The sequence below is a fragment of the Engystomops pustulosus genome, chromosome 1, assembly GCF_040894005.1.
Source record: "Engystomops pustulosus chromosome 1, aEngPut4.maternal, whole genome shotgun sequence".
NCBI lineage: Eukaryota > Metazoa > Chordata > Amphibia > Anura > Leptodactylidae > Engystomops > Engystomops pustulosus.
Window position 1 is genome coordinate 249,357,157 of NC_092411.1, and position 12,025 is coordinate 249,369,181.

The 12,025-nt window shown below is 38.9% G+C and overlaps 1 protein-coding gene across 4 annotated transcripts in view; it reads left to right on the forward strand.

Annotated features, from left to right (window-relative positions):
- DLC1 (DLC1 Rho GTPase activating protein) overlaps positions 1–12,025 on the forward strand; it is a 267,434-nt gene that overhangs the window by 251,998 nt on the left and 3,411 nt on the right. For all 4 annotated transcript variants that reach the window (XM_072123882.1, XM_072123889.1, XM_072123897.1 and 1 more), the window contains 10 exons: positions 2,828–2,891; positions 4,133–5,562; positions 6,656–6,832; positions 8,568–8,727; positions 8,816–9,014; positions 10,010–10,223; positions 10,378–10,492; positions 10,764–10,982; positions 11,269–11,486; positions 11,569–11,742. In XM_072123882.1, coding sequence (XP_071979983.1) covers positions 2,828–2,891; positions 4,133–5,562; positions 6,656–6,832; positions 8,568–8,727; positions 8,816–9,014; positions 10,010–10,223; positions 10,378–10,492; positions 10,764–10,982; positions 11,269–11,486; positions 11,569–11,742 — 2,970 coding nt within the window. The remainder of the gene's footprint in view (positions 1–2,827; positions 2,892–4,132; positions 5,563–6,655; positions 6,833–8,567; positions 8,728–8,815; positions 9,015–10,009; positions 10,224–10,377; positions 10,493–10,763; positions 10,983–11,268; positions 11,487–11,568; positions 11,743–12,025) is intronic.

Here is a 12,025-nt window from a genome sequence, read left to right on the forward strand (position 1 = left end):
CAAGTAAACAAGAAAACTTCTATACGAAGGTGATCGGGGTGGTAAAAAAGAACACTGGTACTGCCACCGATTGAAAGCTCAGTCTTCTACCAATGAGACTGGCTTCTACCAATGAAGGGCCGCTATGGATCTGCAGATAATAAAGGATGTTTCGATCCTGGGAAATAGAATTGTCCTCCTGTTGTCTGAAGTGGGCACTTATTGCCTGAGGCAGGTCCTATACCCCCCCACCCCCGAGAACTCCCGGTTGGTCTCATGCCCAAAAACTAAAAGTATGAGTGACAAGTGAACAGGATGCTAGATGGGTGTAAGTTTTTTCTTTTTAATAAAATTTTTAAAGCAATATTCATCTTGCCAATTACTTGCCAATTCTGTCCAGGACCTTGCAGGCATCTCTACCTTTGAACCATTTTGATACACAAATAATATGACTAAGCCAATCATTGACTGAGGTTCAATGGTTCAACTTGAGGACCAGTAATTGGCTGAAGTGGTCATTTCCTGTGTCAGGGGGCACCAGGAAATAGAAAGTGCCAAAGGATTAGGGAGCATTGGTATAAAATTGGAAAGGGATTGGTAAATATTTTTCCTTATTTTAATTTCTACGAACTTTTTACCCACCAAAATATTTCCTTAATCTGATTAGCATGGTGAGATCTTGTGAGCACTCCAACCCCTTTTATTGTTTGGAATGGTGCAGAACTTTTTCCCTCCAAGTAGTGCTCTTTTCATTCAGTTCTAACTGTACTAGCTGTAGATTGAGGCAAAGCCGATCAATATAATGATCAGCAGAAGCCCCAGAACACTATACTTACTCCTTCAGTGAACAGTGGCTATGTATTACCCGACTACCTCCTAGGAAGTTTATAAATAATTTTGTGACAATAGACAATAAACAATTATGAAAACTGATTCAGGTTATAACTGTGCAGAGTTATGAGCAGGTTAAAGGTCAGCGATCACTGGTCATCATGTTACTTTCTATCAAGATGTTCTGATTCTGTGGCTGTACACTGAAACATTCAGGAAACCAAGATAAAACGCAAAAGTAAAGAATTTTATGTTCTCCAAAAAAGTGTAATTTATTCTACTCAGTTTTCTTCTTGACAAATATTTGGGGCCCAACTCTGGCTGCATATATCAAATACATTTTTCGAATAGTTTGCAAAGGATATATTTGGCAAGGTAAAAACATTAGTCCACCGCACTACTTATTTGCTTAGTATTTAGCATTTGGATGTGTAAATGTGGAAGAAAGGGCAGTCTGTGCTTGTTGTGCATACCTCATGTACAATAAGGTCTCACATCGTCGAATGAACATGCTTTCTGTAAAAGTTACGACAACCCAGCGCCTCTCCCTCGTGATAAATGAGCTTGTTTTCCAAAAATTCGCCAAATTATAAAACAGAATGTGTACTTTGTAATGTGCAGAACTGATATTTTTATAAACTGGAGAAGATGGTTGTGGACGTAGGGGCGATTCATCAAAATAAAAGGACGGGTGATGTGAACTTTGCCTAATGTATACATGAAGAGCTTTAAAGATATGTCGAAAAACCCATTGCGGCCAACATATCATGGCTTGTACATTTACAACTTTTTGACCCTTTTGCAGCCTGTGCACATTTTTCTTGCAAAATTGAGCACAATGGGACAGCGAAAAAGTTGTCCCAGGGTGGAGCTGGACCAGCTGTAGATTTTAATTTCAGCAGACGTACCAAGGTCGAAACCTCATAGTAATTCTGGCATTAAGACCCCAGTCTTAATACACCAGTCCCAATGTGATTGCAGCATAAAAGAAGCAAACTAGAAATATATTATTTATTTTATTGCAAATAAGAATTGAAGAAACATAAATGTTACTAGCACAGGTCAGAACATGATAGCCCGATATTATAGGCAAGTGAAAATAAAGAGCACAGTTATATTCATTGCTGGTTGGGAAGTATGTATTCAAGGTGAGTTTTTTAAACTGGGGTCTGTTTGCTCATAGGTACAAAGCTTATATTAAGATTTTCACAAGTCTAGCATATTTTAACTTTTGAGTAAAAGCAGACGTACTTAGACACAGAATTGCTTGTCTTGGCTCTTGTTCAGATTTTTGAAGAATTTTCTTAAAGTCATTCGGTATGCAGGTTAAAAAAACGATGCTTATACTAAAATAAAGTGTTGCTTTGCTGAATTAATGCAGTTTTTATGTGAATAAGGCGAATACAAATACACAAGGTCTTGTTTGTACTGGTAAATGTGTTGGGAAAAATCTAGAACTAACTTAAATTTAAAAGAATTAAGAATTAAGACCTAAAAATGAAACGTTTACTTTCCGACTCTATGCCAGTAGAAGCCTACATAAAATATTTTGTCATAAAAAAGAATGCACAATGTTTTCTGGTAACGAGATGGAAACTTGAGGTATCCCAGTCATGGTGGTCGGTTAGTGCCATGGGTGTAATGAAACCGGTTGGGCACCGTCATCATTGATTCTTGGGACCAGAATATTAATAACAAATCCTTTGAATAAGTCATCAATATGAAATTGGTGGGAGTCTGACAATCTACAGTGTTCTTGGTATTGCAGCTCAACCCCATGCGATGGAATAGGATTGACGGATAAACACGATGTAAAATGCCTATACATATTGTAGTCACAGAAAACCCCTATAAAAAAAACTCTGTATGACCTTGAATGAAGTCAGTGATGTATAGATTAGATACTCTTTGTCATGTCATAGAGGCTTCACTTTTTTAAATTTTTTTAATTTTGGGAAAGAAATTAGCTTCTTCCTGCAAATACACAGTTTCTGATGTATTGTTTTATTTCTAACAGGCGACTGAATACTTTAAATAAATGTGCAGTTATGAAGCTGGAAATCAGTCCAAATAGAAAGAAGGTAAGAGTCCACAAAATTCTTAAACATCTAAAGAGACCACGCAACCTTTGCATATCGCGGTCAACTGTGTAATTGGATCTTCCCTTTACAAGTGATAATCCATTTTAGATTGAAATGCTAACTAAATGACTTGCCACATGTTAAATTGCCTTGCAATTCTAAAAAGAATCTTAATGAACCCCTGTGTAGATAAGGTACTCTGCCTTATAATTAAAGAGGCGGGGGATGGTCACAGGAAAGAGTGTTAAGAGGGGAAGAGCAGGTAACTCTTAAGATTGTTTTATGATTATCGAAAATTGTCAATAAAAGAAATTAAGTAATTGGGAAATTCAGTTTTCAGTGCTTATCCTGTTTTTTTATTTTTCCAATGCTACTAAGATTTTTCCTAGTATACTTTGACCTAAGCCATTTTGGCCATGCATTTTAGACTGAGCAAACTCATTCTACCAATTCCTGGTTTTGAGCCATCTCTGCCAACTCCTCAATGAGGCTCGGTTGAGGGATACATATGTATTGAACTAGGGTAAGAGATAAAGCCCCAGTAGAGGACCCCAAACATGTTAGTTGGTCATTTTTATATCACATTTGAAGAGAAGAAGGTTAATTTAGACATCTTTCTCCCTTCTCAACAACACAGAGATGGTGTGAAACATATGTGCCTTCATTTGAAACATTGCAAAAACAGAGTTTCATGGACTCGAAAAGGGTGGATCAGTAGATCATACCAGTGCAGATCAGAAAATGTAGACCAGCTCTTTATGGCTTTATGAGAGCATTAGATGTTAGGGTAAGCTGATTAAACCCATAGGACAGGAAGAAGCCTTCGATCCATGTTTGGATGTCTTTATATCATTGATATGTATCTTTTATAGCAATCTGCCATATGTAAAGTTGGCTAATTGCCGGTTTTGCTTATGTGTTTAGATTACAGATGTTCACTCATGCCTGATTTACTATAGTTTTTGCCTCTAGCAGTGTTGAAGTTAATTATGTTGGTAAGCAGGGGGATGGTGAACATGTTTGTGACTTGCACACACATTTCAGTCAACTCTTAGCCAACTTTAAGTAAGACTATAATCTAATGATTTGTGTGGGTTCCAATCCATGGATAACTACCGTATATGGTAACCATCTATCCAGCAGATCCAGAATGCTTTTCATTGAATGACTTATTTAATATATGTAATAATAATCATGTATATTTTATTAGAATCAATTAATGAGAATCATCCCTTTTATAGAGTGAAGATTCAGATGAAGATGAACCTTGTGCAATCAGTGGTAAATGGACGTTCCAGCGAGACAGTAAGAGATGGTCAAGATTGGAAGAATTTGATGTCTTTCAAGGCCATAAAGCAGCCCTAAGTGACAATCATCAGCTGGGAAATGCTATAAGCCAGGACAGCATCCTGACAGATTTAAGTGAGCACCAAGAGGTTTCATCAATCCACAGTACCAGCAGTGACAGTCAAAGAGCACACGTTCCCAGCGAGGCAGGCACTACAAGAACTAACTCGAGAACAAACTCGGTCAACAGTGTTTGTTCATCTGGAAACTTTTTTGCAAACGATGACTCATTTGGTAGTCTTCCATCTCCTAAAGAACTTTCAAATTTTAATTTTAACATCAAGGCAAATGAAAAGAACTCAAGGTCTAGAACTAAGAGTCTTCTGAAAAGAATGGAAAGCTTAAAAATCAAAACTTCTCATAGCAGAAAGAAATCACAGTCAAAAACTGGCCTGACCATTAGTGAACCTATCTTACAAGAAGGGGTAGATGATGATAAGCTCAAGCAACTGAATTGTGTTGAAATAACACCTCTGAATGGAAACCATATTAACGCCCCCAAAGTGCGCAAGAGGAGCATATCAAACTCCACGCAAACCAGTAGTAGTAGTAGCCAGTCGGAAACGAGCAGTGCAGTCAGTACACCAAGTCCAGTTACAAGAACTCGTAGCCTAAGTGCTTGTCACAAAAGAGTTGGAATGTACTTAGAAGGGTTTGACCCTTTTAACCAGTCGACTTTTAGTGATGTTCTGGAACAAAACTATAAGAATCAGAGGAATTTCGGTGATGATGCTGTTTTTTTTATCCCAGAGGACCACAAACCAGGAACATTCCCAAAAGCACTTTCAAATGGTAACTTGTCCCCTACAGACAGTAGTTCTTCCGCGAGCTGGAGAAATGGGACTTTCCATGGTCATGACCACCTCAGCTTCACACGGGAAAACAGCATCAGCAGTGTCAGCAGCTGCAAAAGCTCCTTTACTAGGAGGCGCACTTCTTGTTGTTCTGAAGGAAGCCGCTTGAGTATCTATGACAATGTTCCCGGCACCTTTCTGTACTCTAGTAATGGTGACTTGGTTGATCTGGAACATGAAGATATGTTCCCAGAACTGGATGACATATTGTACCATGTCAAGGGAATGCAGAAAATTGTGAATCAATGGACAGAGAAATTTTATGACGAGGGAGATTCGGATTCCGCTCTAGACTCTGTGTCTCCTTGTCCTTCCTCTCCCAAACAGATACACTTAGATATTGATAATGACTGCAATGTTCTTAGTGATCTGGACAGTACAGGGAACTCCCTGAATGACTGTGAGGAGACAACAGTCATCCAAGGAAGGAGAGACTCTGGAGTAGGCGCATCCTTGACCAGACCCAATCGGTAAGTCTTCCTATTACTCTTTACTGCAGTTACATTTATTACTGTAGGTTATATTAGTTAGATGTATTTAACTAACTCATTCAAATATTTGCAGGTAGACCCTGCCCCATCCTGGTACAAAACAGCAACTCACAACTAAAGCCCCTCACTTAACCAGATCCCAAATTATCCCAAAATCCTAAACTTTCAAAAGTTTGGATAATAGAACAGGGTTTGAGCAGATGGCTGTGGCCAGGAGTTATCTTCTGCAGCAGAATCCTACTATTATTTTGCTCCTTGCTGGATGCAGTGTCCCTATAATACTTAATATTTTCATTGTCATTATTTATTTTAGTTTATTAATTTATTTCAGAGTTGAACCTTACAAACAAGAGGGGTGATGTGTTGTTAGTCTATGTTTGGCGTTGTTTTAGCTTAATTGTGGTACAAATACTTTTTTGCGACTTTCCGTAGCGTCAAATGAACATAGGACTGTTCAAAGTTACTTTGACATAGACCCTGCTCGCACAAAATTCATTATTTGCCTAGACCAATTTTGTATAGTAGGACTGTATTCCTGATTTGTGACTTACTGTGAAGGTGCAAGTTTGTTGCAAATTGACGCTGGTCCCTACCCTTGTCTATATTCTGCAACTTTTTATGGTTTTTTGCTTTTATGTTTTATGTAACTGTTGCAAACAACAAACAGCAATAGCATAAGAAACTGCCAGCAGATTTATCAAGGGTTACAGCCACTTTAATGAATCTGACAGCAGCGGAGCTCCAAAGACATAAAACTGTCGCAAGGAGCTGGCCTAATTATATATTACCTCCAATATCTTTTTTATTAATATTTAAGGTTCAAGTAAGGTTTAGGTATTTTGAGCACCCTGATCAAATTGAAAATGAAATTTTTTTTTGAAGTTTTATGATATAAATGAATTATAACAACTGCTTGTATAGGCAGCAGCTTCAGTGCTCAGTGATTGCAATGGAAATCATAAGTCAGAATGTCTGATTCATGGGAATATGTCAGAGCTTGTTGCTCATTCTATAAATACCATAACGTATCGCTCATATTCTTATCATCGCTATATCATCCTGTACAATGTAGGCATCGGTTCAGATGGCACAGCTTCCAAAGCTCTCATCGCCCCAGCTTAAGATCTGCCTCATTGCAAATCAATTGCCAGTCGGTGACTCAGATTAACTTGCTGCAGAAATATTCGCTTCTAAAGTTGACTGCTCTACTGGAGAAGTACACCCCATCTAACAAACATGGATTTAGCTGGTGAGTATACAGCCTCTTTCATACGTTGGGATTGCTCATTCAAGTATTGCTCGATTCTGCAGCTCAGGGCACTTCCTCTTCCTATCGTCTACATTGCATCGAGGTATAAAGGTGTCTTTGCTGTAACTTGCCGGCACATAATAGACAGAGATTCTTTTCACTGTCAGATAACTTAGGAATGGCTCATAGGTTTGCTCGTGGCATAGATAAAATATGTAACATTTTCTCCCTTCTTCCTCTCCACCACAAAAATGTGTAACCCACAGCATCAAAGTGTTTCCCCATTCAGAGCAGCTATTATCTAAATTCCCAGAAAATGTGGCGGACATAGAAGTTCTTTAAACATCTTTCATGTTTCCAATTCTTATTCGGATTCGTCATGTTTTTACATTGTCATACACAAAGAAGGGATTATTATTTCATTGATTCTCCTATTAGCCAACATGGCAACATTAGTAACGAAATCTGGCCAGTGTTCATTGTGTGCAGAGGAATTTGTATGTATGGAAAGGTCGGAGAGTGGGCCGAGCGCTCAAGTGCTGGATGGATTTTATATTGTTTGGAGCATAAAAGGGAATTATAGAGCATTGTTTTTCGTGACTCTTCAGCTAAACCCCTTTAGAATTGGTCATGTAGCTTTCAATTGGCTTTCTTTTTGGCCGCCTCATTTGTAGAGCTGATGGTTCTGGCTGACAGCCCCTAATGCTTTACACCAGATCCCTGCTGCTATGCCTGCTGCTGGGTGGCAGACCCGACTTGGAGCCTTTTGTTAGTGGCAAAAGTTGATGTACAAAACCTCCTTTGTTAACAAGTCTATTTTCCCTTGATGAAGAGGAGAGTGAAGAAGTGACATTATTTGGGGTCTTTCACCGCAGGATTTATTGACTTGCTTCTTGGCTTCTGTCTCCATTATTCTTATGTATAGCTGGGTTCAAAGAATTGTATCTTCTGACTACACATTTAAGCGGAAATCATATATATATATATATACCCAGACAGATCCTTTATTAGGCCTAAGAATTTCTATGATTTGAATATGTTTTACTTTTGATGATAGATACTACATACCTACATAGATTTTGTATGATAGAAGTATGCATAGATATTGGATGGTTATATTTTGGATAGATAGATATGAGATTGGTGTATACTGAGTAGTAAGACCCTGAGCTCTTCTGCAGAGCAGTGTAGCTTCTGTATATTACAGCAGCGGAGCTCAGCCAGTGTATACACTGCATACAGCCGCTGTTTATAGTCAGGAGCTTCTGTTTACAAATATTCTGCAAAAGCAGCAACTCAAGGATTGTAAAGAAGTGTGTGGGGGAGCTTGCAGACAGGCTTATATGTAAGTTCCTGAATCAAAGATTGCATCTATATTGCGCCTAAAATAAAGTGAAGTTGCAAAATCATGCCGAGTGATTAATAAGAGGCATGAACTCAAGTCTACACAGATGGTTGTGGCTCGTAGCGTGTGATAATTCAGGTGCCATAATGGGCTTCATTTAGGCGCAAAAACTGAACTAGTGCATCACAATTGTGATACATCTGGCCCAGTATATGGATATTACATTGATTGATTGATAAAAAGATATAGATATTGGATAGGTAGATAGATGATAGATATTAGATAATAGATAGTTTGGGGATTGATAAATAGATATACAGATAGTTTTGGCATAGATATGATGTCTATATGATTTTTTATCATGTTTCATGTTGTACATTTCTTTTTCAGGGCTGTTCCAAAATTTATGAAGCGCGTTAAAGTTCCAGATTACAGGGACAAGAATGTGTTTGGCGTTCCTCTAACTGTAAATATCCAGAGGTCGGGTCAGCCGCTGCCTCAGAACATACAGCAAGCTATGAGATATCTGCGCAGCCAGTGCCTGGATCAGGTGTGTGATGGCTGAGATAGAATGGACGGTTACTTTGATGTCACCATTGTAATCCCCTACATACCTAAACTGTTTTTTTTTTCTATAGGTGGGACTATTCAGAAAATCTGGAGTTAAGTCTAGGATTCTGGCTTTACGGGAGATAAGTGAGAACAGTTCAGATCCACTAATGTATGAGGGACAGTCTGCTTATGATGTGGCTGATATGTTAAAGCAGTATTTCCGGGACCTGCCAGAGCCGCTTCTCACCAACAAGCTCTCAGAAACGTTCCTGCAGATCTACCAGTGTATGTTGGATAAATAATATTCCTACTTCTTTTGACTTATTTCTTGGAAGCAACAGAGACCTTTATAGATTTGGCCATTGTTCTTTTTTTACTCAATTATTCAGAACTGAGATAAAATCTGTTTGTAGTAGATGTCTACACTACACTCTTTGGCCAATAAATCTTCCTCCTAACCCCTCCTGCTATTACACATGCACAACTTATTTCAACTTGGCATGCTATTCTTATATAAGGAGAATAGAGTAAGGGCCTAGTAGACTCTTTGGGCTCGATTTATCAGAGTTTGTATGCCTAAAATCTGGGTTACAAGCCCTGAAATAGGCACAGTTCTCTCATCTCAATGTCAAGTGGGCATAGAGGGATGTGTGGGGGGCACAGCTGGCACTGGAACCTCCTGATAAGTCCTTTTCAGTGACCGGAATTATTAGGCTCAACTCACTGAAAAGAGTCGGCTCTTCTGGCTCCTGAATGGCTTCCTATAAAGGTATAATATAGGGAGTCTCCTTCCAGGGGCAGAGGGTGGGCTGGGTTTAACGGAGAAAACGGCTCAGTGCTTGGAGCCGACTAGTGTAGTGTCATTTTATTAGAAACAGAGAGACGGGTGAGGTGGTAGGAAGAGGAGGTCACATGTCCTTTCCTCCTGCCTGACCCTTTTTAGTGTAATCTGGAAGGGATACAGTTTACTGGGGCAGCTCTTAGACAAGACCCGGCACCCATCGTTCCCTGAAAAAAGCCAGCTTTTTGTGTCGGCTCGGTCGCGAATGAGCCATCACTAGATTACGATCATGCATCATACAATTAATCTTCCCCTTAGAATCCAAATGTCTAATTCCTCTGTTTCTCAACATCTCCCATAGATGGAATACAATTGGTATCCTTAAGAAAATGAAGTAGATCATGATTATTTTTAGTTCATATTCTTTTTATTACATATGTGTTGTGTCAAGTCGATTTTGCCATTCTATTCATGATTGGGTTGTTTTGATACTTTTTAGATGTTCCAAAAGATCAGCGTCTTCAAGCAATAAAAGCTGCCATTATGCTTCTGCCTGACGAAAACCGTGAGGTTCTCCAGACTCTCCTGTACTTCCTTAGCGATGTTGCTGCAGCCGTGGATGAAAATCAGATGACGCCAACAAACCTGGCCGTCTGTTTAGCACCTTCATTATTCCACCTAAACACCTTAAAGAGAGAAAACTCATCTCCAAGGTAATGGGAAATATATTGTATTACTTTGCATCATATCCATAAATCATCTCCTTGGTCCATGCACTTGTGTATGAGTTTTGCCTATCCTTTTCAGTTTTTTTTCATCTAATTTTTTCAGTAAGTTATCTTAAACCTCTGTATGTTTATTTTCTAGGGTGATGCAGAGAAAACAAAGCTTAGGAAAACCTGATCAAAAGGATTTGAATGAAAATCTTGCTGCCACCCAAGGTCTGGCACATATGATTGCCGAATGCAAAAAACTCTTCCAGGTACTTTGAGTCAATTTATACTAAAGGTCATTGAAACATAAGGGATTTATTGTAAACAACAAATGATCATTATTTTTTGCATGGCAGACCTATTTTTTTTATATCCTGGTTACGTAATGGTGTAAACTCTTACCAGAATAGTTGCATTCTTTTCTAATAATAACAGAAATATAGCTCTCCGTGTGTGCCCAATCTTTTCCTAAATCCAACACAGTTGTGTCATTGTGAGAATAGATTAACAGCTTTGCCTTTGTTGTATTTTTTATTCTAGATTCCCGAGGAAATGAATAAATGTCGCAATTCTTATATGGAACAAGACCTTAGGCCAGTGTGCCTGGAGGAAATGGTTAATGGAAATTCTGAGGGCCAGTGCGATTACCAGTCCTACCTTCAAGAGGGCATTGACAATTTACTCAAGGAGGCCAAGGACAAGTTCAAAGGCTGGGTCAGCTGTTCCACCTCTGAGCAGGCTGACCTTGCCTACAAAAAAGTGAGTATTTTTAGAACAGACGTCTATGACTAGTACATATGTGTCAGATGTTATACTTGCACTGGCTCCTTATTGAAGATTAATTATAGGTTACTTGGGATCTACATTATTTAGTAGATAGTAAGAACTAACAATTTTCGCTGAAATGATTTACCATCCAATATGTCTAAAGACAAAAATGTAGTAGTAATTGGTGGAATAATTCTCCTATTATTTTACGTTTGCGGATTTGTCTCTTTGTCCCGTACATCATCAGTTGTCTTACCACTATTCCTTTATTATGCAGATTCCAGATGGTCCTCCTCTTCGACTATGGAAAAGCACAATAGAGATCCCCGCCCAACCTGAAAATGTTCTTCAACGTCTCCTGAAAGAGCAACACATGTGGGATGAGGATCTCCTGGATTCAAAAGTGATTGAGACTTTAGATGAACAGACTGATATTTATCAGTATGTCCAGAATAACATGGCTCCCCATCCAGCCAGGGACTTTGTTGTGTTAAGGTGAATAAACTTGATGTTGCGATATGGAGTCTTATTAGGTTTGTTTTTGTATGTATCTTACAATCTTTTGTAATTTCCATAGGTCTTGGAGAACCAATTTACCAAAAGGAGCCTGTGCTCTTCAAACCACATCTGTTGATCATGACCAAGCTCCTTCGCTCGGCGTAAGAGTCAACATACTTCTGTCCAAATACCTCATTGAGCCATGTGGCACAGGAAAATCCAAGCTAACCTACCTGTGCAGAGCAGATTTAAGGTAAAAAAACATGTATCATAAATTAATAACTTGGCTGCTGTTTCTGGAAGAAAGCAGTCATGTCCTTTCAATCCTAGACAATCAGTTTCAGAATTGTTGAAGGGGTATTCCTTCATGTAGATGGGTCCCCTGAACACCTTACAGGGGTTGTCCAATAAACAACATGAACAAGACTTACCATCTATCCTGTGAAAAGGGGATCAGAATTAGGTGGTGAGGATTAGGAACTGAAAATCTCCCTGTGTGTGAGGCACTGACACTCCATTAGCTTCAATGGCAGCCA